The following is a 24,721-nucleotide window of genomic DNA, read 5'->3' on the forward strand; positions in this document are numbered from 1 at the left end:
TCCATACACCTCGTAAACACGGCTCTGCTCCACACACGTCGTACACACGCGGCTTCGCTCATGTTGAACACATGCGGCTCTGCTTACGTAGTGCTCACACGTCGTACATGGCTCTGCTCAGTAAAAGTACACACGCGGCTCCGCTCCGCACACGTTGTACACATGCTGCACTCTGCACACCTTGTACACACACGGCTCTGCTCCGTACACCTCGTACACACACGGCTCCGCTCCGTACACGTCGTACACACTCGGCTCTGCTCCGTACACCTCATACACACACGGCTCCGCACTGTACACCTCGTACACACACGGCTCTGCTCCGTACACCTCGTACACACACGGCTCCGCTCCGTACACCTCGTGCACACTCGGCTCTGCTCCGTACACCTCGCACACACACGGCTCCGCTCCGTACACCTTGTACACACACGGCTCCGCTCCGTACACCTCGTACACACACGGCTCCGCACTGTACCCACTCGGCTCTGCTACATCCACACTATAAACCCCTTCTGACCCCACACATAACCTTCCCCTCATCCAGCACCATGACACCCAGCACAGCAGAGTCCTGCATACACTGAGGAGCTGATCATGTGACCCCTAACTCCTCCCCTCCATGTGACATCATCACAGGTCCTGTAAGCACAGAGCAGCCATATATCTAGTGTGCGGCTCTGCAGGAGGAGGTATGTGGAGATTCCCCATTACTGGGGGCATTAACCCCTTCAGCTCTGAGACTTTCTTGGTGTTTTTCTCTTGCTGATTTCTATGAATCATGAGGTTTTTGTTCCTTTTTCTCTGATAGATACAGACGCCCCAACTATGAGAGGCCGGAAGTGAGGAAACCCGTCTGCCCTCAGTCCTCGGCCCCTTTCTGCCCTCAGTCCTCGGCCCCTTTCTGCCCTCAGTCCTCGGCTCCTCTCCAGTCCTCGGACCCTTTCCTGCCCTCTGTCCTCGGACCCTTTCCTGCCCTCTGTCCTCGGACCCTTTCCTGCCCTCTGTCCTCGGACCCTTTCCTGCCCTCGGTCCTCGGACCCTTTCCTGCCCTCGGACCCTTTCCTGCCCTGGGTCCTCGGACCCTTTCCTGCCCTCGGTTCTCGGACCCTTTCCTCCCCTCGGTCCTCGGACCCTTTCCTGCCCTCGGTCCTTGGAACCTTTCCTGCCCTCGATCCTCGAACCCTTTCCTGCCCTCGGTCCTCGGACCCTTCCCTGCCCTCGGTCCTTGGACTCTTTCCTGCCCTCGATCCTCGGACCCTTTCCTGCCCTCGGTTCTCGGACCCTTTCCTCCCCTCGGTCCTCGGACCCTTTCCTGCCCTCGGTCCTTGGACCCTTTCCTGCCCTCGATCCTCGAACCCTTTCCTGCCCTCGGTCCTCGGACCCTTCCCTGCCCTCGGTCCTCGGACCCTTCCCTGCCCTCGGTCCTTGGACTCTTTCCTGCCCTCGATCCTCGGACCCTTTCCTGCCCTCGATCCTCGAACCATTTCTTCCCTCGGTCTTCGGCCCCTTTATGCCCTCAGTCTTCGGCCCCTTTCTGCCCTCGGTTCTCGGCCCCTTTCTGCCCTCGGTCCTCGGCCCCTTTCTGCCCTCGGTCCTCGGCCCCTTTCTGCCCTCGGTCCTCGGCCCCTTTCTGCCCTCGGTCCCCGACCCCTTTCTGTACTCGGTCCTCGGCCCCTTTCTGCACTTAGATAAATAGGAAAGTCTGGCTCAACCACCTAATTATGGGTGCTCCAAAGTAACAAGTCTCGTAGCAATAAAAATATAACTCTGGCACACCGGATATGAATATGAGATGTCCAGAATAAAGAGTATGGGAAACTTGCTTTCTTTAGTGATGCTTTAATGTGAAAAAATTAATAACAAAACAGATACAGTCCACTTAGTCTGACGTTTCAGCCTATCAAAAAATTGGCCATCAGGAGATTTATCTATATGCATAAGGCAAAATGAGAGACATTCATATCTAGCAAAAAATTGCAAAAGAGGACTGTAGACCGCTAACCAACATGTAATTGAATAATCTGTATGAGAGCAATTGGTCAGGGATCCATTTGGAGGCCTGTATGTGGAGACAGGAACCCAGGCAGAGACTTTCCACTCTAGATTAAGATGAGCCAGCGGAGAGTCATTGAGATGAGTAAGGACCTATAGAGGCATTATTGAAGCATGGTATGTATCCCACTATATGTCAGGATGTAGGGGAGATTTCATGTATATCGTAATTCCAATGCAGTAAACATAATTATAGTGATGGTCCTTTGCCAAGAGAATATCTCACCAACGGACACGTTATAGAGGCATAACATGCATTGTGCTTTGTACCAAGGTATTTGAAGGGTATAGTGCAGAAATGTCCTATGTAATCCAACCGGTACTGTAGAGACAGTGGGGGTCCTCTTATTCAAGGAATGATCTCACAATAGACCTCAGCCGTCAGTAAAGGTTTGGGTTTTGGGTGGCAGTGAGAGTCCACTTTTTCAGGAAATGATCACACAATAGATCTCAGCCGTCAGTAAAAGGTTAGGGAGAACAGGGTAATTCCAAGTGGAACTTCAGGGAATACAAATACTGGGCTGTAGTGATGGCGAGGCACATGTAAGGAAGCCTCCTGCTGGTCCGTGCAGTCCGTGCTTGTGAGTGAAAGTCTACGGACTGCATGGACCGGTAATAAGCTTCCTTCAGGAGGCGGAGATCTATTGTGAGATCATTCCTTGAATAAGAGGACCCCAACTATCTCTACAGTACCTGTTGGATTACATAGGTCATTTCTGCACTATACCCTTCCAATGCCTTGGTACAAAGCAGGTGTCTGTTGGTGAGATATTCTCTTGGAAAAGGACCCTCACAACGTTTACTGCATTGGAATTACGGTATACATCATAGGGATCCGTTTTGAGGCCTGTGTGTGGAGACAGAAACCCAGGCAGAAACTGTTCACTCTAGATTAAGATGAGCCAGTGGAGAGTCATTGAGATGAGTAAGGACCTATAGAGGCGTTAATGAAGCGTGGTATGTATCCCACTGTATGTCAGGATGTAGGGAAGATTTCATGTATACCAAGGGTGAGGAACCTTGTTTCTGCCGGTGGCCATTTGGAAATTTCTATCAACCTTCGGGGACCGCACAAAACTCACAACTTGAAAATTACCCTGCTATATTTGGTCAAACAATTAACTCACTGTGGTGGCTGGAGCTTCTACTCTTTGGTGCAGCTGTAATATTAGGCGATATTGATCTTGTTGCTTTTCACAACTGCTTTTTCAGGTTTGAGTTGGCTGGGACAGCTGTATATACATCACAGGGGAGGGTTGGGAGGAATATGGATCACTGAGGAGGCAGGGGGGCATAGACATCAAAGGAGATGCTGAGGGCAAACACATCACTTGGGAGGAGTATATATCACTAGAAAAGCTGCGGGACATAGACGTGGCTGTGGGCATAGACATCACTGGGGGGTACGTGCATCACTGGGGGTATATACATCATTGATGGGGAGCACAGACATAGCTGGGGGGTATAAACATTGCTGTGGAGGGCTGGGAGGAATATACATCATTAGGGAAGCAGCAGGCGTAGACATCACTGGAGGTACATACATCACTGGGCGGCACAGACATCACTGGTTTGCACAGATATAGCTGGGGGTATGTACATAGCTGGGGGCACAGACAGCCCTTGTGGATGCCGAAGGGGCACAGACAGCCCTGGTAGATGCCTGAGGGGCACAGACAGCCCTGGTGGATGCCGGAGGGGCACAGACAGCCCTAGTGGATGCCGGAGGGGCACAGACAGCCCTGGTGGATACCGGAGGGGCACAGACAGCCCTGGTGGATGCCGCAGGGGCACAGACAGCCCTGGTGGATGCCGGAGGGGCACAGACAGCCCTGGTGGATGCCGGAGGGGCACAGACAGCCCTGGTGGATGCCGGAGGGGCACAGACAGCCCTGGTGGATGCCGGAGGGGCACAGAAAGCCCTGGTGGATGCCGCAGGGGCACAGACAGCCCTGGTGGATGCCGCAGGGGCACAGACAGCCCTGGTGGATGCCGGAGGGGCACAAACAGGCCTGGTGGATGCCGGAGGGGCATAGACAGCCCTGGTGGGTGGCGGAGGGGCACAGACAGCCCTGGTGGCACAGAGAATGATGGGAGAAGCTGTTGGGCACAGAGGGTGATGGGGGCACAGAACTATGAGAGAGGCTGGAGGCACAGACAGACCTGCGGGATGCTAGGAGCACAGCGATGGGAGAGGTTGGAGGCACAGACAGACCTGGGGGGAGGCTGGGGCCACAGGCAGATCTGGGGGAGGCTGGGACCACAGGCAGACCTGGGGGAGGCTGGGGCCACAGAGAGCGCTGAGGGAGGCTGGAGACACAGGCAGACCTGGGGGAGGCTGGAGGCAGTTACAGAACTGGGGGAGGCTGGGATCACAGAAAGCGCTGCTGCCGGGCGCTGAGAGCACTGCTGCCGGGCGCTGAGAGCGCTGCCGCTGGGCACTGAGAGCACTGCCCGGCACGGTAGGACCTGGGGGATGATGAGGCAGTCGCTGTTCTTCTGTTGGATTGTAGCGCACCTCATGCCTACCCCGCCTATAATGTACGTCCTCATGTAGCCAGTACTAGCGTGGGAATGTAGTCTATCAGGTATAGGAATCACAGCGTTCAGCATTGAACGCGTCGTGCGGGGTTTTAAAGGGCCAACAGCCAGCAAGATGCGGCTGCCGCCCCAGCACTGTGGTCCCCAGGAATCCGCCCAGGGGCCGCAGAAAAAGTCATTGCGGACCGAATATGGACCGCGGGCCGGAGGGTCCCCATCCCTGATGTATAAGATAATTCCAATGCAGTAAACGTTGTGAGGGTCCTTTTCCAAGAGAATATCTCACCACGGATACCTGCTTTGTACCAAGGTATTGGAAGGGTATAGTACAGAAATGGCGTATGTAATCCAACAGGTACTGTAGAGACAGTTGGGGTCCTGTTATTCAAGGAATGATCTCACAATAGATCTCCGCCTCCTGAAGGAAGCTTCTTACCGGACAATCAAATATGTAGACTTTCACTCACAAGCACGGACTGCACGGACCAGTAGGAGGCTTCCTTACATGTGCCTCACCATCACTAATGCCCAGTATTTGTATTCCCTGAAGTTCCACTTGGAATTACCCTGTTCTCCCTAACCTTGTACTAATGGCTGAGATCTATTGTGTGATCATTTCCAGAAAAAGTGGACTTTCCCTGCCACCCTAACCTTTACTGACGGCTGAGGTCTATTGTCAGATCATTCCTCGAATAGGAGGACCCCCACTGTCTCTACAGTACCTGTTGGATTACATATGACATTTCTGCACTATACCCTTCCAATACCTTGGTACAAAGCACGATGCATGTTATGCCTCTATAACGTGTCCGTTGGTGAGATATTCTCTTGGAAAAGGACCATCACTATAATTACGTTTACTGGATTGGAATTACGATATACATGAAATCTCACCTACATCCTGACAATACAGTGGGATACATACCATGCTTCATTAATGCCTCTATAGGTCCTTACTCATCTCAATGACTCTCCATTGGCTCATCTTAATCTAGAGTGAACAGTCTCTGCCTGGGTTCCTGTCTCCACACATAGGCCTCCAAACGGATACCTGACCAATCGCTCTCATACAGATTATTCAATTACATGTTGGTTAGAGGTCTACAGTCATGGCCAAAAGTTTTGAGAATGCTACAAATATTAATTTTTACAAAGTCTACTGCTTAAGTTTTTCTAATGGCAATTTGCATATACTCCAGAATGTCATAAAGAGTGATCAGCTTAACAGCAATTACTTGCAAAGTCAATATTGGCAAAGAAAATGAACTTTAATCCCCAAAACACATTTCAACATCATTGCATTCCTGCCTTAAAAGGAGCAGCTAACATTGTTTTAGTGATTGTTCCATTAACACAGGTGTGGGTGTTGATGAGGACAGGCGATCAATCAGTCATGAGTAAGTAAGAATGACACCACTGGACACTTTAAAAGGAGGCTGGTGCTTGGTATCATTGTTTCTCTTCAGTTAACCATGGTTATCTCTAAAGAAACACGTGCAGCCATCATTGCTCTGCACAAAAATGGCCTAACAGGGAAGAGTATCGCAGCTACAAAGATTGCACCTCAGTCAACAATCTATCGCATCATCAAGAACTTCAAGGAGAGAGCTTCCATTGTTGCCAAAAAGGCTCCAGGGCGCCCAAGAAGAACCAGCAAACGCCAGGACCGTATCTTAAAACTGTTTCAGCTGCGGGATCGTACTACCAGCAGTGCCGAGCTAGCTCAGCAATGGCAGCAGGCTGGTGTGAGTGCTTCTGCACGCACTGTGAGGCGGAGACTCTTTGAGCAAGACCTGGTTTCAAGGAGGGCAGCAAAGAAGCTGCTTCTCTCCAGAAAAAACATCAGGGACCGACTGATATTCTGCAAAAGGTACAGGGAGTGGACTGCTGAGGACTGGGGTAAAGTTATTTTCTCAGATGAATCCCCTTTTGGATTGTTTGGGACACCTGGAAAACAGCTTATTAGGAGAAGAAGAGGTGAGCCCTACCACCAGTCTTGTCTCATGCCAACTGTTAAGCATCCTGAAACGATTCATGTGTGGGGTTGCTTCTCAGCCAAAGGAATTGGCTCACTCACAGTCTTGCCTAAAAACACAGCCATGAATAAAGAATGGTACCAGAATGTCCTCCAAGAGCAACTTCTCCCAACTGTCCAAGAGCAGTTTGGCACCCAAGAATGCCTTTTCCAGCATGATGGAGCACCTTACCATAAAGCAAAGGTGATCACTAAATGGCTCATGGAACAAAACATAGAGATTTTGGGTCCATGGCCTGGAAACTCCCCAGATCTTAATCTCATTGAGAACTTGTGGGCAATCATCAAGAGACGAGTGGACAAACAAAAACCAACAAATTCTGGCAAAATGCAAGCATTGCTTATGCAAGAATGGACAGCTATTAGTCAGGATTTGGTCCAGAAGTTGATTGAGAGCATGCCAGGGAGAAATGCAGAGGTCCTGAAGAAGAAGGGTCAACACTGCAAATATTGACTTGCTGCATTAACTCATTCTGTCAATATAACCTTTTGGTGCTCATAATATGATTGCAATTATATTTCTGTATGTGATGTAAACATCAGACAAACACAATTAAAAACCAGAGGGCAACAGATCATGTGAAAATATAATTTTGGTGTCATTCTCAAAACTTTTGGCCATGACTGTACAGTCCTCTTTTGCAATTTTTTTTACTAGATATGAATATCTCTTATTTTGCCTTATTCATATAGATAATTCTCCTGATGAAGGCCAATTTTTTGATAGTCTGAAACGTCAGACTGAGTGGACTCTATCTATTTTGTTATTAATTTTTTCACATTAAAGCATCACTAAAGAAAGCAAGTTTCCCATACTCTTTATTCTGGACATCTCATATTCATATCCGGTGTGCCAGAGTTATATTTTTATTCCTTTCTGCACTCAGTCCTCGACCTTTTTCCGCTCCTTTCAGCCCTCAGCCTCTCTTTGGCCCTCGGCCCCTTCCCGCCCCTTTTCAATCCTCAGCCCCTTTCTTGCCCTTGGTCCTCGACCCCTTTCTTGCCCTCGGTCCTCGGCCTTTTTTCGCCCCTTTTCGGCTCTCTGCCTCTTTCTTGCCCTCGGTCCTAGGCCTCTTTCTGGCCCCACACAGCAAAATGCTATAGTTGTAGCAGCAAGAACTTGTTCATTCTGATTTAGATTCACTATACGATCTTTTGTGAGACAATAAACAATTTGCCAAACACATCTGTAAGGCCGAGTTCACATGCAGCGTAAATGCTAGGTTTTCTGCTACTTTTTACAGTGCATTTTCTGCAGGTGTCCGCACCAAAGTACCCAATAACAATTTTCTCAGATTTTTGTATTTTTACTGCAGTAATTTATGTTTTTCTGCATCATTTGGTGTTTTAAGTGGAGGTTTGAAGAAGTGTTTTTAATAAAATAGAAAACCTTTGATTCTGCAATGAAAAAAGCAACAGTGTGTTTTATACATGTGTCTTTTACTGGCTTCTGATAGAAGTCTGTAATAAAAAAAAAAAAATTAACCAAAACCGCACAGTTCAACTAGTAAATAGTAGTGAAGCGTGAACCCGGACTGGAAAAGTCCGTATCCATGCAGTTTTAAATTTATCCGAGTGACAGATCTGGGCCCGGAGTTCTCAAGGAATTCTGGCTTATGATCAAGATCTAGCACTTGGGTAATGCAAAAAAAAAAAAAGAAAGAAAAAAATAATGAAGCAAGCGACGCTATACTTACCGAAGTTTTGGCGTGGCTGTAACTGCTCCTGCAGCCGCTCATTCACTATCATGTGGCTCATTAGGCTCATGCATATGCACTGCTTTCTCCGCCCATTGGCATCTGTGATTGGTTGCAGTCAGACGTGCCCCCATGCTGTGTGATAGCGTGTCTGACACTTCCAAATGCAGACCATATCTGTGAGACCCCCACCCCCATTACTAATCTGTAAGTGAAAGTAAAACACAAACACCAAAAAAATCCTTTATTTGAAATAAAAGACAAAAAAAAATCCCTTTCACCACTTTACTAACCCCCAAAACACTCCTGCAGGTCCGATGTAATCCACACGAGGTCCCACGACAGTTCAACTCTGCTACATCTGAAATTACAACACGTGATCATGGAATATGTCCGCACAATGTAACCGCAGGCAGAGACTGACCCAAGATCAGCAGTGACGAGACTAAGGTAAGTTGCAGTCACAGTTGGATGTTCTCACAGTCCTCCACCTGTGACCGCAGATAACCTGACCTCAGGTTAGGTTAGCTGCTGTCACAGGTGGAAGACCATAGGAACTTCGAGTTGTGGCGACAACTTACCTGAGTGACAATACCGCTGATCGTGGCTCAGTTTCTGCCTGCAGTTACAGCGTGCGGACATGTTCAATGATCGCGCACTGAAATTTCAGATGTAGCAGATCTGAATTGTCATGGAACCTTGTGGGGATTATACGAATCCAAAAAACCTGAAGGGTTTTATGCTATCTGTAACGGGTGTCCGGACGACCTGTGGAACGTCCGGTGGTGGCAGCGGAATTATTGTTGGGTAGAATTATTGGGGTGCTATTATTAAGGGCACCGAGGTGTATATATATATACAGGTAGTCCTCTACTTACGACTTTGATCCGTTCTTACGCGTCGTCGTAAACCGAATTTCGATGTAAGTCGGACCATACGTTCATACAGTACTGTACCATAATAACAGTACAGTACTGCAAACACTTAGCTTGGGAGGCAGCTGCAGAAGGTGCTGGAGATACTGGGGCCGGTATCAGATGAGTCTGGCTTACGTTTGGGAGCCATAATGAAGGGTGTTATGGCGTGTAGAAGATTCGTTTTCCTCTGTACAGCCCTGGACTAGAGCGTCGTATAAAGCGTCGTAACCACGAAACGATGTAACTCGAGACCGTTGTAACCCGAGGACTACCTGTATGTTTCATTAGTGGAAATCGGTGATATATACATTTACCCTTGTTGTGAGACCTCCAATAGTTTTGGCCGTTAATAAAGTAATGAAATAGGGTGTTGTTGTTTAGTCTTTTATAGCAAATAAAGGATTTTTTCAGTGTTTGTGTTTATTTCTTTTCACATATAGATTAGTAATGGGGACGTCTCATAGGCACTTCCCATTACTAATCTAGGGCTTGGTGGCAGCAGTGAGCTGCGATTAAACCCTTATTACCCTGATTGCTACCGCACTAGGGCACTCAGGAAGAGCCAGGTAAAGCGCTCTGATTATTGCATCTAATGGATACAAAAATTCTAGGCGGTTGCAGGCTGCTATTTGTAGGCTGGGGGTTCCCAATAACCATGGGCCTCCCCAGCCTGAGAATACCAGTTCCCAGATGTCAGGTTTTATCTTGGCTGGGAATTAAAATTGAAGGGGGATCGCACTCAGTGGGGTTTTTTTGTGTGTGTTTTTTAAAATTCTTTAAATACTTAAAAAAAAAAAAAAAAGCCACATGGGGTCCCTCTTATTTTGATACACAGCCAATTAAGCACACGGTTTGGAGTTACATCCTGTAGCCATGGCCTATATCTAAGCTGGGTATCATAATATGGGGGGACATCACATTTTTTTTAATATATTTTTATACCAAGATAGACTCCCAAAGCTGACTGCTTCCAATCACAGACACTACCGCTTAGGGGGGTGTTGTGTCTGACTTCAACCAATCACAGCCACCTGTGGCCTGGAAAAGCAGTGCATGTACAATGAAGATAATGAGTGGCCGCAGGAGCAGTTACAGCTGACTCGGAGTTTCGGTAACTATAGTGCACCTTCCCCTAACCCGCTATCCCTTCTACCACCATTTTTAATAGCTGGATTCTGGTCCCCATAGACTTATATCCGAACCGGCGTCCAACCACATATCTGGAATCAATCCAGGGCCGGAACCAGATTTTTTTTATTATAATCCGGTTAGGTCCACCGATCACTAATAAATAGACATAAAATGCTCAAAAGTTTTTATGAAATCAGATCCAGTTTGCTTAGACATGTAAATTCAGCAGATACTCTGTACAAATCAGCAGATATTGTTCCCATACTATCATCCCCTCACACAGTATAATGTTCCCACAGTACCGCCATCCCCCCACACATATTATAATGTTCCCAGAGTACCGCCATCCCCCCACACATAGTATAATGTTCCCAGAGTACCGCCATCCCCCCACACACAGTATAATGTTCCCACAGTACTGCCAGCCCCCCTCACACAGTATAATATTCCCACAGTACCGCTAACCCCCACACACAGTATAATGTTCCCACAGTACCACCATCCCCCCACACACAGTATAATGTTCCCACAGTACCGCCATCCCCCACACACTAAAATGTTCCCACAGTACCACCATCCCCCTGCACACAGTATAATGTTCCCACAGTACCTCCATCCCACCCCAACACAGTATAATGTTCCTACAGTACCGCCATCCACCCACACACAGTATAATGTTCCCACAGTACCGCCATCTCCCCGCACAGAGTATAATGTTCCCACACTACTGTTATCCCACCCCAACACAGTATAACGTCCCCACAGTACCACCATCCCCTCACAAACTTTATGATACTACAAAATGCTCCCCCCACTATGGTACCATCCACACTACCGGCTAAAAAATAAATCCTCACTTATCCCCATTTTTGATACAGATGAACACGGCACATGCCACCGACCTCCAGGATCAGTTTCCCACGTCTGGAAGTGTGGATCTGGGACAGTCAGCAGGTGCTATATATTTATGAATGTTTTTTTTCTCTTTCTTTCTGACTCTTCATCAAGAATGGAGAATGTTCTTTTTGTCTCCTGCTAAATCTTTATTTCATAGTAAAAAAATGTGTTTAGATTTTTTTTCACAAATCTTCATTAGTGCGATCATACAACATAAAAGCCTCTGATTGCTCCGGTGATACAATACACTACTGTAGTGCTGACGGTTATCCCTGCCTGTCAGAGTACAACTAACGGCCCCATACACAAGACAAATGTTGTCTGAACAATCATTTAACTGACGACTATCTCATCTGACTGCCCATACAAACAACTATTCTACTTGGCCGGGATTTCCTGTGGTTTCTGTGGGTCAGTGGTTGGCAGACTTCTCAAGCGGAGGATTATCTCCAGGGAGAAGAAACGGATCCGCTTCCTAATTTTAGCATGCCAGATCCTTCTCTCTGACATCATCTGTCTTGAGGCCCTCACATACTGTATGTTATATAGTCCACCAATTCCTTATAAAATGAGAGGTTTCAGCAAACTTTTGTGTGAGGAAGCCATAAAAGATAATAAATAGAATGTTGTAAAATAATAAAAATACCCTCACTGCTTGTGTCACTGCCTGTCTCTACAGCCAATAAGTTGCTGGAGCAGTGGCCGACATAGCCATTGATTGGGAGCATAGAGATGTCTTATTAAGTTATTAGCAATTCAACTTATATTCCAGTCCATATCAGACAAGAGAGAATACATCATCAACACGTTCTATCTCCTGATGTTTCCCCTTATTATATTCAGTAATTGTATTATAACTCAGTATTCTTTATGATGTTACATTTTCATATCCCCATTCAGGTCCCTACAATATCAGATCCTCTCAGTGGAGATCTTCTATATAAGAGAATTTTCCTGATTGACCCATCAAGAATGGAGAGGGACAAGATGGCGGAGAGGATATTACACCTCACCCTAGAGATCCTCTTCCGGCTTACTGGAGAGGTGAGAGATTCTGATGACGTCACATTACATCATTCTTATCTATGGGAATAACAGATGGACAGAACTGGAGAGGTGAGGACTCTGGAAATGTCTGTAGTGAGATTTATTACTGTGTCTCTCCATAACCAGGATTACACAGTAGTGAAGAAGACCTCTAGTGAGCGCTGTCAGGCCCCTGTGTCTGAGGGATGGGGAAGACCCCTGAGCCCAATCACGGGGCCTCCACCTCACCCCCCGATACATGAGGACATCAATGACCAGAAGATCCTAGAACTCACCTACAAGATGATTGAGCTGCTGACTGGAGAGGTGACACTGCTGGGAATGGTGGGACATTATACAGTAACGCTATGAAGGGATCGGGGATGACGGTATCATTGTATGTGTCAGGTTCCTATAAGGTGTCAGGATGTCACCGTCTATTTCTCCATGGAGGAGTGGGAGTATTTAGAAGGGCACAAAGATCTGTACAAGGACGTTATGATGGAGGTTCCCCAGCCCCTCATTTCACCAGGTAATAGGACTAAATACACACGGCTTATATTTATCTGTATGTAATGAATGAATTCAGTCCCTGTATGTGTTTCCTCCAGTTCTATCCAGTAAGAGGACAACACCAGAGAGATGTCCCCATCCTCTTCTTCCACAGGACTCTACACAAGAAAATCCCAATGTTCCTCAGGATCATCAGGTAGATGCAGAGAAGGTGCCATGAAACCTCCCTATGATGTGTAGACGGCTGTGAAAGTCTTGTGCTCAGTCTTGTTTTATCCACCAGTATTATATGTTTTATACTTGTGTAATGAGAACGGTGGAGATGGCAGGATTAAAGGCTGCTTTACACGCTGCAACATCGCTAACGATATATCGTCGGGGTCACGTCATTAGTGATGCACATCCGGCGCTGTTAGCGACATCGCAGCGTGTGACACCAAGGAGTGACGATCAACGATCGCAAAAAACGGCAAAAATCGTTGATCGTTGACACGTCGCTCCTTTTCATAATATCGTTGGTGGTGCATGCCGCTGGTTGTTCGTCGTTCCTGCAGCGTCACACATCGCTATGTGTGACACCGCAGGAACGACGAACATCTCCTTACCTGCGTCCACCGGCAATGAGGAGGGAAGGAGGTGGGCGGCATGTTCCAGCCGCTCATCTCCGCCCCTCCTCTGCTATTGGGCGGCCGCTTAGTGACGCCGCAGTGACGTCGCTATGACGCCAAACGCACCTCCCCCTTGAAGGAGGCGGGTTTGGCGGTCACAGTGACGTCGCTGAAAAGGTATGTGCGTGTGACGCTGCCGTAGCGATAATGTTCGCTACGACAGCAATCACCAAATGTCGCACGAACGACGGGGCGGGTGCTATCGCGTACAACTTTGCTAGCTATCGCTAGCGATGTCGCAGCGTGTAAAGCACCCTTTAGGCCGCTTTACATGCAACGACGTATCTAACGATATTTCGTCGAGGTCACGAAATTCGTTACGCACATCCGGCGTCAGCGACGTCATTGCGTGTGACACCTACGAGCGACCGCTAACGATCAGAAACACTCACCAAATCATTGATTGCTGACACGTCGTTCATTTTCCAAATATCGTTGTTCGTTCTGGACGCAGGTTGTTCGTCGTTCGTGAGGCAGCACACATCGCTACATGTGACACCCCGGGAACGACGAACAGCAGCGTTCCTGCGTCCTCCGGCAACGAGGTGGGAGTGACTTAAATCCGGCTGCTCTCCGCCCCTCCGCTTCTATTGGTGGCCTGCTGTGTGGCGTCGCTGTGACGCCGCATGAACCTCGCCCTTAAAAAAGAGATTGTTCGCCAGCCACAGCGATGTCGATAGGAAGGTAAGTGTATTTGACGCGGACTACCGATATTGTTCGCCACGGGCAGCAATTTGCCCGTGACGCACAAACGACGGGGGCGGGTGCGATCGCTAGCGACATCGCTAGCGATATCACTGCGTGTAAAGTAGCCTTTAGAGCTGATCATAGATGTGACTTCTCCATCTGTCTGTGACTTTTATTTTCAGGCTGAAGATCTGACCCATATTAATACTACAGAGACATATGTGATGGGTGATGAGCAGAGTAAGGAGGAGATTCCTACATATGACTACCCAGGTGAGTAGAAACCACTAAATGCAGAGAAGTCACAGATTCTTCTCAGTCACCGGCTGTGGCTCTTTTATCGGTGGTGTAGTCCGGCCATAGACCACAACATTCTCTTCCACGTGGAATTGTTGAAATTACTTTGGGCACTGAAAGACCTTCTTTTATAGAGCTTACAATCTAGAAGATTTACCTACCTCCTGGAATTAGAAGATTCTGGCCCTTTGACCTGTAAACTAAAAAAATCAAATGAGAGCGTATGTAGAATGTGCTGACAATTTAGAAAAATCCCTTGAAGAAAAATATTATGATAGGCCTGTAAGAGAAAGTGGAGGGTATTGATGCTGTTTCCCTCCTAGAATCCTGATATTTTATTCGATGAATCTACCTTCTCTCCCTTCTTTGCTGCTGATATAAGATCACTACAAGACCAGGTCCAGTCTTTCTGGCCAAATTTTGCATTTATGATCAACAACATTAAATGTGCAGTGAGATCCAAGTGTGAATTTTTCTACAATAACAACAGATTTCCCTTTATCCTGACTTTTCAATTTCTTTTAAAACTGAATGACTTTAAAGAGGATTGCGATAAACTACACAAAAAATATCACATCGATTCTGTGATATATCTGTAAGCTGTGCGTGGTTGATGACTCTAATATGCTTCACGTCTGCAGGAGATGTGTTTCATGGCTCTGGCTCTGGTTTTAGGGCATCACTCCACTTCTGAAACTCCATTATGTTTCAATCCTAAGTAATTTCAAAGTACTGCAAAATCACTCCTGAAATGAGGAGCACTAACACATTATGAATTTTTCTGGTCAAACATGAGGATCCGTGATGGTGATTGCAAGCTTATGTACATTGGCCAATTTACTAACTGATACCTATATATTTGATATATATTTTTTTGCACATTTTAATACAGGATGCAGCCAGGCCTCTTAATACAGGCCGTGCATAATGGAGTCTCTATCCCTGTGTGCTGCATTTGAGTAATCTAATAGTATCTAATAGTATGGGCGTGGTAATAGGTTGCTGGCTGGACACCATGCGCATGCAAGTCTGAGCAGCGCCCTATGCACGCCACTAGTGTGCAATTTACCTTGCACCTGTGAAACGTCCATCATATTGAGGGGTTTGTCTGCATTCTGTTGGTGCATTAGATGTTTTGGCCTTTGCTGACTGCCCTCTTTTCTGCTGTAAGTATATTAAATCAACCACGGTGTTGTGAATGTTAGTTATGTCTTGGCTGTTGGGAGGCTCCCTCTGGTGGCCAGGAAGGGTTTGGACAGAGACCAGGTGGGTTGTGCAGTGGGTGTTTCCTTTCCTAACTCTCTGCTTATTTAAGTCCGGGTCTGATTGCAGGCAGTTGCCGGATGTCAGTTGTTCTTTGTATCTCTAGCCTGCTTAATCCTGCTCTACATCACATCCACTCCAGATAAGTTCTTGCTCTTTATTTATTGCCTGGTTCTTTTGCTTATCTGGGTTTGTCATTTGTTGTGGTTGGTTTCAGTTTATTTCCTTCCAGGGATTTTTCCCCTCAGTGGATTGTTGAGGAACTCCCTGCAGTTCTGTGTGGAGTATAGCTCCTTTGGGTCCATGTGTTTATGGCTTGTTGAATTGGTTATAATTCTTGTATTTCCACTATCCAGACATTCACTGGGACATAGAATCTTCTGGTTATGCTAAAAGCTGTAAGTTCCTAGCCACAAGTCAAGACAATTACCTTTCTCAGATGGTAGATGAACTGACGAAAGGAGATAATTTGCTAGATCTGGTACTGTCAAATAGACCAGATACAATTTCAGATCTACAGGTCCAAGAGCCCTTGGGCACCAGCGATCATAATATGGTAAGCTTCAAAGTAATATTCAATAGAACATTTCAAATGGGAAATGGTAAAACCTGGAATTTTAGGAAAGCTGATTTCAACAAATTAAGGGAAGAGCTTAAGGCTATGTTCACACTAGAAAAATTATTTTTCTTAAGAAATTTCTTGAGAGTGAAGGATTAGCGCACTTGCGTTAAAAAACGCACCAATAACGCAGGTGCGTTTTCGGTGCGTTTTTTCAGGTTGGTCCCTGCGTTTTTTAATGCCTTTACAGCAATAAAGCATGTTGAAAATGAAAAAAAAAATAGATAATACAGAGATAGATAGATGATAGATAGATAGAGGGATAGATGGATTGATAGATAGGTATAGATAGATAATAGATATTTAGGGGAATAGATAGATAGATAGATAGATAGATAGATAGATAATAGAGGGATAGATAGATATAGATAGATAGATAGATAGATAGATAGATAGATAGAGATATTTAGGGGAATAGATAGATAGATATAGAGAGATAATAGATATTTAGGGGAATAGATATATAGATAATAGAAGGATAGATAGACAGATAGATAGATAGACAGATAGACAGAATCAAAGATAGATAGACAGACAGATAGATAGATAATAGAGGGATAGATATTCCAGCTTTATTTATGATGTTTCCCCCCACACACACTGCACTTCTCGCGGCCGGTAATGTGTTCACATTACCGGCCGTGAGAAATGTCCTGTAGTTACCCGCAGCCTCGCTCAGGAGTCACATTCAGCACTCGCTCCCTGACCGAGGCTGCGTGGAGAACTGTCACACGCGGCTGGAGCAGGGCTGTAAGCGCCGCGGGACATCGCTGTGGATTACGTCGGAGCTGTGTGTTTGGAAGGGGTTAATAAACTGGACAAAGAGGAGCTTTTTGTCTTTTATTCAAAATAAAGGATTTTTCGGTGTGTGTGTGTGTGTATTTCTTTACTTTCACTTTCAAATTAGTGACGGCGTGTCATAGACACTGCCATTACTAATCTTGGACTTAGCGGCAGCTATTGGTTGCCGTTAACTCCTTATTACCTGGATGGCCACCGCATCACGGCATCTGGAAGAGCCGGGGACACTCCGGGACTGTCGCATAATGGATGCGACAGTCCCGGGGCAGCTGCGGCTGAGATTCTCGGCTGCAGGAGGAGAAGGGGCATTAACCCTGTCCCTCGCCCTTTCCTTCCTGAGAATACCGGGCCACCGCTGTGTGTTTACCCGGCTGGAAGGTAAAAATACAGCGGAGCACACGCTTTTTTTTCTCTTCTTCTTCCTCTTCCTGTCCTAGTGACATCACTTCCCTGCAAAACGCAGGGCAGGGATGTACACTATGTCCCGAAAACGCGAAATAACTCGGGAATAACGCAGGAATAACGGACTAGAGTCCTGTAAAAAACGTATACCCTCTGGTAATAAAATGTCCAGGAATAAAACGAAACCACTATGGATAAATAAGACTGTACAAAGTATAAAAAAACAAAGGGCGTTTAAAATCTTAAAGGCTGAGAATACAGAAATAACATTTCAGAAGTATGAAGGAATCAAGCAAGCAAAATTAGCTACTGAAACAAAAATCGCCAATGACATTAAAATAAATCCCAAAATCTTTTATAAATACATTAATGCCAAAAGGAAAACAAAGGATAGTATTGGCCCCTTAAAATATAATAACAAGTTAGTTATAGAGGACAAACAAAAGACTGAGATATTAAACAGGCACTTCTCATCCGTGTTCACCAGGGAACAAGACTGTTCCAGGGATCATTCAACAAGTGAAAAATCAAAGTTCACCACCCGATATAATTAATTCAACACAAGAAGAAGTACACCTACGTCTGAGTAAATTAAACATTGACAAATCCCCAAATCCCCAGGGACAGATGGCATTCATCCAAGAATATTGAGGGAATTGAGTTCCGTAATCAACAGACTCGCAGGCGGCACAGTATGAATATGAATGTCTGTGGACACGTTATGTCCGTTGTGGGCACTTATTATTGTTGAAAAGGCCACTATGTGGAATTGAGTGGTGATAATCTAGATGTGCAGATTCTAAGCAACACAGGCTCCCCTGATGACTTTGAAGTGAAAGAAACGCGTTGGGAGTTGCATGATATCTGCCTGGTTCATTACCTGGAGGATGGAGCAATAAGATAGCCAAGGAGGGTTATCAGTATTTCTCCACGTCCAATGGAAATTTGATGAAACTTTGATTAAGCCCACCGTGTGGTGAGATTATTCCATTTTTACAATGGTCATTTATGGTAAAAAAATGACATATGTATAAATAATGGTTTTTTATATCACCAATTTTCCTCATAAAATTGTTAAATCTCTAAGATAGATTGTGGAGGGCGGTTCCCTGTGATGACTGTCTTTTGAGAGATGTGAGGTATTGTGGCAACTAGCCTGACCTAGAGAGGAAGTTTTTTGTGTGCGTTGTACCTGATTCTTTGGTCCATTTGAGCATGGTGACCTAGAATCAGGGAGTACATTTTATATTCACGTTTTTATCTTGATTGTATATCATTTTAGTAAGTACTATTAAAAGTTATATTTTAATAATTTTTTCATGCTGTAAGCAATTATGATCCACTCTGGCTAAAGAGAATATTTAAAACATTTTGGAGGGATATTTTTCCTAGCATCGTGCTACATTGAGATATTTGGGAAATGAACGACGTGTCAACGAGCAACGATTTTTCAAGTTTTTGCGCTCGTTGATCGTACGCTCATTGGTGTCACACGCTGTGATGTCGCTAACGGCGCCGAATGTGCGTCACTAACGACGTGACCCCGACGATATATCGTTAGCGATGTCGCAGTGTGTAAAGCACCCTTAACTCTGAAACAGGAATATGTACGCACACTTTCTCCTTTTGGAGAGAGTTACCGTATTTTTCGGACCATAAGACACACTTTTTTTCCTCCAAATGTTGGGGGAAAGTGGGGTGTGTGTCTTATGGTCTGAATATAGGGCTGCGGCCGGGAATGAGGGTGCTGTGGTGGAGCGGGTCATCGGGGGGACGAACAAGCTGTAGCAGCCTGCCGTGACCACGTGGGCCCGCTCATTTCATATGCACGCCCATACTCCCGCCCATCATCTCTCAGCGCAGAAGCCAGCACTGACAGGTGGGCGGGATGATGGGCGGGGGGATGAGCCGGGGGGTGCGCGCATAATTAACAGCCGGCCCGCATGATCACCCCTGGCAACTACAGCCTGGAGTGATCATGTGCGGCTGCATTCACTACCCCCGTGCATCATTATCAGCGCGGGGTGCAGTGAATCAGTGTACTCACCCGTCACCGTGTTTGGAGCCGTCCCCCTGCAGCATCGCGATGTCTTCCTGGCTGGGCCGGTCAGCTGATCTGTGTAGAGAGCGATGAGCACAGCGATGACGTCATTGCTGTGCGTGCCGCTAGTGTCCACACAGATCAGCTGACCGGCACAGACAGGAAGACATCGCGATGCTGCAGACAACGGTAACGGCTCCACACACGGTGACGGCTCCACTCAGCGGCACTGCAGCTGAGACAGAGAGGAAAATGATCGGTGCTGCAGGGAGTGAGGAAAGGTGAGTATAAACATTTTTTTTTTCTGTGCCATAGGATACAGGCCATATACCAGGATGGGGATATATTATGAGCAGGATGGGGGTATATTATGAGCCGGATCGAGTTATATGAGCAGGATGGGGTATATGAGCAGGATGGGGGTATATGAGCAGGATGGATGGGTTATATGAGCAGGATGGATGGGGGTATATGAGCAGGATGGGGGTATATGAGCAGGATCATATACAAGGCAGGAGGATCATTACCAGGATGGGGTACATTAGTAGAGAATTTGGGGACATTACCCCCATAACAGTGTCAGCAGCAGATGCTCGCCCCATAACAGTATGTCATGACCACATTTTTTGGTTAAAATTTTATTTTCCTCCTCTTAAACCAGGGTGCGTCTTATCGTCCGGTGTGTCTTATAGTCCGAAAAATACGGTACTATTCAAATTCTTAATAGGATGAGGGGGTTTACCCCTTTTGGTCATCTCCTTAAACAACTGGCCTTAAAGGGAATCTGTCACCAGGTTTTTGCCGCCTAATCTGAGAGCAGCATAACGTAAGGGCACAGATCCAGATTCCAGCGGGGTGTCACTTACTGGGCTGCTACTGTGTAGTTTTGATAATCTACAGCTGATTAAACAGTGATTTTATCATTAGAGGACTACTTATCCTGTTGCCAAGTAGTCCAGCATATTTATGATCTCTGTATAACTGCTAGATCTGCAGCAGAGAAAACATTGATTTTATCAGAACAGCTCAGTAAGTGACACATCGCTGGAATCAGTGTCTCTGTCTCCACATTATGCTGTCAGATGGGAGAGCAAAAACCTGGTAACAAATTGTTTTAGACCACTGGAGAGACCGTTACCCAGATCTGTATCAATATTTTATTTCTCCACTACATTTTCTTCTTTGTCGAAAATTGATCTGGCACTTGGAAAGATGAGATGCAGGGATTGATCTCGGATTTTGTATATCTATTTAGAGTGTTGTCTGATCACTCACCTATCTGTGTGACCCTGGACATGTTTGACCTACCCTTCTATGTATAATAGATCCGCTTGAAAGTTCAATTCATTTTGGCTACAGGTCATTGACAATGGAAATGTGGAGGGGATCTAAGAGAGTACCTTGTGAAAAAGAATCATACAACAACCCTAGAGCCAGTAGCTGACAGAGAAGTCGACCCAGTTCTCCATATTCTCCGGCCTAGTTCTCCTCGTTTACAAACATTTTGGACAATGGTCTTAAATATAATCCCCTTAGTAATAGGGTCTCAACCCAGTGTCTCCCCCATCATATGTCTTCTAGGATATGTGGAGGAAACATTTGTGGATGAGTATGGGAAAATAATTGCTGGCATCTTGTATGCTGCTAGAAAGTTGATTGCTGCACATTGGATGAGTAACCCACCTGCACGAGGGGGAGTTCATCATTAAGTGAAATTATTTCATTGTAAAAAAATGTATACCATAATACCGTATTTTTGCGGATTATAAGACGCACTTTTCCTCCCAAACAATTGAGAGGAAAATGAGGGGTGCATCTTAAAATCTGAATATAACTTACCGGGAGGTGGAGAATTGGCACTGTGCTGGCTGCAGTGGAGGCTGTGTGGGCGGCTGTTTGTCTAGCTGCGCAGGCGGCTGGCTGTGTAGAGCAGGGCGGTGCGGTGGATGTCCCAAATGCTCTGGCTTCAAATGATGGCGCCCAGAGTCGGCATGTGTGCAGATGGAGGTTTCGGCTCAAGATCTCATCTGTGCATGTGCTGCCTCCGGCACGTTGACCATCAAGCAGTGGACTTAAGGAAAATGAGGCCAGGAGGTGGCGCGTGTGCAGGTGAGATGTCGGCTTCTCAATGAGCTGAGAGCTAAATCTGCGCATGCACCGCTCTGGGCGCCATTTCTTTGAAATCCGTACCACCGACTGAGCACCCGCTGCACTGGCCTGCTCCACTCAGCCAGCACAGACCCCACTGCTGCCAGCACAGCCCCAACCGCAGCGTCTGCAGTATCACCTTACTCCATCACTGCCCCTGCCTCCTGTGACTCCGCTCCACCATCGCTGCCACCCCTCATCCGGTAAGACACCACTGGAGTATAAATAAGAAGGACCCTAATTTATTTATTTAATTTTTTTATCTCTAAATTTGGGATCCATTTTATAACCCAGTGCGTCTTCTAAAACAAAAAATACAGTACCTTAAGAAAGGCAGACCTCTTATATGAAAAGATTTGGGACGCATGGCTGAACTCTCCGGGATTGGCATCTCTCAATTTTTTTTTTTTTTTTACTTACGGATAGAATACACTTATAAGTTACATAATAGAGTACAGAGAAGGAGTGCACATACCTGCGAAGAGAGAGTATACTGGGGTGACATAAAATAAACAGGAGTTTACGGATGTAAAGTCATAAATCTATTAGAATCTGAAAGAAGTCAGCGTAGGGATTTTATTTAAGAATTTAGGGTGGGAGAGGAGTCATTAATCTAACGTGAAGCCATTGGAAATGTGGTAAAATTGCATTGGTTGACCCAAGTTTATGTAATGTGTAGAGTGCTTGTTTTTTGAGATCTAAGTGGAAAATTTTTCTCCTTGCGAAGACTGACACACCAATCTGGCTGTCAGTGGTGAGGAGTCTTATAGCTGCAATGCTCCTCTGGGTAATATTCGAATTATCTCTTCACGGAGGAAGGAGATGAACTCTAGTGCCACCTATTGGAAGTAGCAATTTTAAAAGTCAAAAGTGGCCCTTTAACGAGCCTTTTCATATGACCTAGAAACCGAGGTGCCTGATGTGAAGGATATTACGGGGAGAGGGGATGGTGGGAATTAGTGTTGCTTTCCTTGTATATATCTATGTTGTTGGAAAATGGTAGTAAAACTATCCGATTTAAAAATGTGATTTGGGCAAAATGCAAAGTTTGGGCCTCTGGGTTACTAATAATGTAGAAACCCTCTGATTGAGAGATGATGTACTTGAGTAGGGGATTGTTTTTTGCAATATGAGTATATGTTGTTATTGGTAACCTTTTTACCTACAAAATATTTTTTCATAGCTTCATATTACAATATTTTGGAGGCAAAATGAACAAACAGTTAAACACCACACTCTACTGGTTCATCCTATGAGGTCTTCTATTAAGACTAAACTGTCGTTGTCTTTAGTGAATAATTTAATATTGCTACATAAGTTATTTCTATCGATATTTTAAGTGAAATTGTTCAATAATATACATTTCAATATTTTGTTAAAAAATAATAATTGATTTTATTCTTGGCAGAAGACGGTGACAAGAGATCAGAGAGAGAACTGAGATATTCACTTTTTAAATCAGATGACTTTGAGATCATACAGGATACAACTAAAGTGAATGACATGTCTCCAGATACACCATCATCTCTTCACAGTAAAGATCTATCATCTAATCCTATGAAACGGGTCCTCTCTTCTGATTCAATACAGACGACTAAGAAAAATAGAAGTCACAAAAGAGGCATTAAAAAACAAACTCTTAAAGCAAAGAAGTCAATTTCACATTCAGAATATGGAAATAATTTTCTCCTCAAAACTTCTTTTGTTCAACATCAAAAAATTTACACAGAGGAGAAGAAGAGATTTTCTTGTACCATGTGTGGGAAATACTTTAATCAGAAATCACGTCTGGTTACACATGAGAGAACTCACACAGGGGATAAGCCTTTTTCATGTTCAGTGTGTGGGAAATGTTTTGTACAGAAATCAGTTCTTGTTACACACCAGAAAACTCACACAGGGGAGAAGCCTTTTTCATGTTCAGAATGTGGGAAATGTTTTGTACGGAAATCAGTTCTTGTTACACACCAGAGAACTCACACAGGGGAGAAGCCTTTTTCATGTTCAATATGTGGGAAATGTTATGGAGGTAAAACAGGTCTTATTACACACCAGAGAACTCACACAGGGGAGAAGCCATACTCATGTTCAGAATGTGGGAAATGTTTTGCACAAAAAACACATCTTGTTAACCACAAGACAAGTCATTCAGGGGAGAAGCCTTTTTCATGTTCAGAATGTGGGAAATGTTTTGTACTGAAATCAGTTCTTGTTATACACCAGAAAACTCACACAGGGGAAAAGCCTTTTTCATGTTCAGAATGTGGGAAATGTTTTCTAAAGAAATCAGTTCTTGTTACACATCAGAGAACACACACAGGGGAGAAGCCTTTTTCATGTTCAGTATGTGGGAAATGTTATGGAGATAAGTCCGTTCTTGTTGCACACCAGAGGACTCACACAGGGGAAAAGCCATTTTCATGTTCAGAATGTGAGAAATGTTTTGTGCAGAAATCACATCTTATTACACACCAGAGAACTCACACAGGGGTGAAGCCATATTCATGTTCAGAATGTGGAAAATGTTTTATAATGAAATCGTATCTTGTTAGTCATCAAAAGACTCACATAGGGGAGAAGCCTTTTTCATGTACAAACTGTGGGAAATGATTTGCACCAAAATCACATCTTGTTAAACATCAAACAATGCACAGAGGGGAAAATCCTTTTTTTTTTTTAAATATATATTTTTATTGGGTTTTTAGAAAATAGCGGTACAAGTATTGATCCAATAAACCAAAATTTCCAAACATTTTACAAACATATAAATTCAACAATGTAGTAATTTCCAGAAAGTATCTATGCATATGCTGAAATATACATCTCACCAAGTCATTCCATAATAAAACAAAGTTTTAACCTAAGAGGCATCAATCTCCAGTTTCCCTAGTGATCCACTCAACTTCTCCATGTGGTAACATGTTGAATCTTTAAAAGGTGTGACTATGTGAAGAATCTCATCTGCAGTACAATATGTTTCAAT

General features: G+C 45.2%; 1 protein-coding gene across 3 annotated transcripts; it reads left to right on the forward strand.

Moving 5' to 3' along the window:
• Window positions 1-643: 643 nt before the first annotated feature.
• On the forward strand, window positions 644-24,721 carry LOC142312213 (uncharacterized). Of its 3 annotated transcripts, XM_075351116.1 has the most exons (8): window positions 810-842; window positions 11,255-11,330; window positions 12,174-12,317; window positions 12,447-12,626; window positions 12,708-12,831; window positions 12,911-13,008; window positions 14,350-14,440; window positions 23,147-24,721. In XM_075351116.1, the coding sequence occupies exons 2-8, from the start codon at window positions 11,268-11,270 to the stop codon at window positions 24,346-24,348; spliced, it is 1,902 nt and encodes a 633-aa protein (XP_075207231.1). In that variant the 5' UTR covers window positions 810-842; window positions 11,255-11,267; the 3' UTR covers window positions 24,349-24,721. The 3 variants fall into 3 exon arrangements, with proteins under 3 accessions (XP_075207234.1, XP_075207231.1, XP_075207232.1); XM_075351119.1 differs by lacking the exons at window positions 810-842; window positions 11,255-11,330 and adding an exon at window positions 644-692; XM_075351117.1 differs by lacking the exon at window positions 810-842 and having other exon boundaries at window positions 11,025-11,330.

Source organism: Anomaloglossus baeobatrachus, chromosome 5 (assembly GCF_048569485.1).
Source record: "Anomaloglossus baeobatrachus isolate aAnoBae1 chromosome 5, aAnoBae1.hap1, whole genome shotgun sequence".
In the NCBI taxonomy this organism is placed as follows: domain Eukaryota; kingdom Metazoa; phylum Chordata; class Amphibia; order Anura; family Aromobatidae; genus Anomaloglossus; species Anomaloglossus baeobatrachus.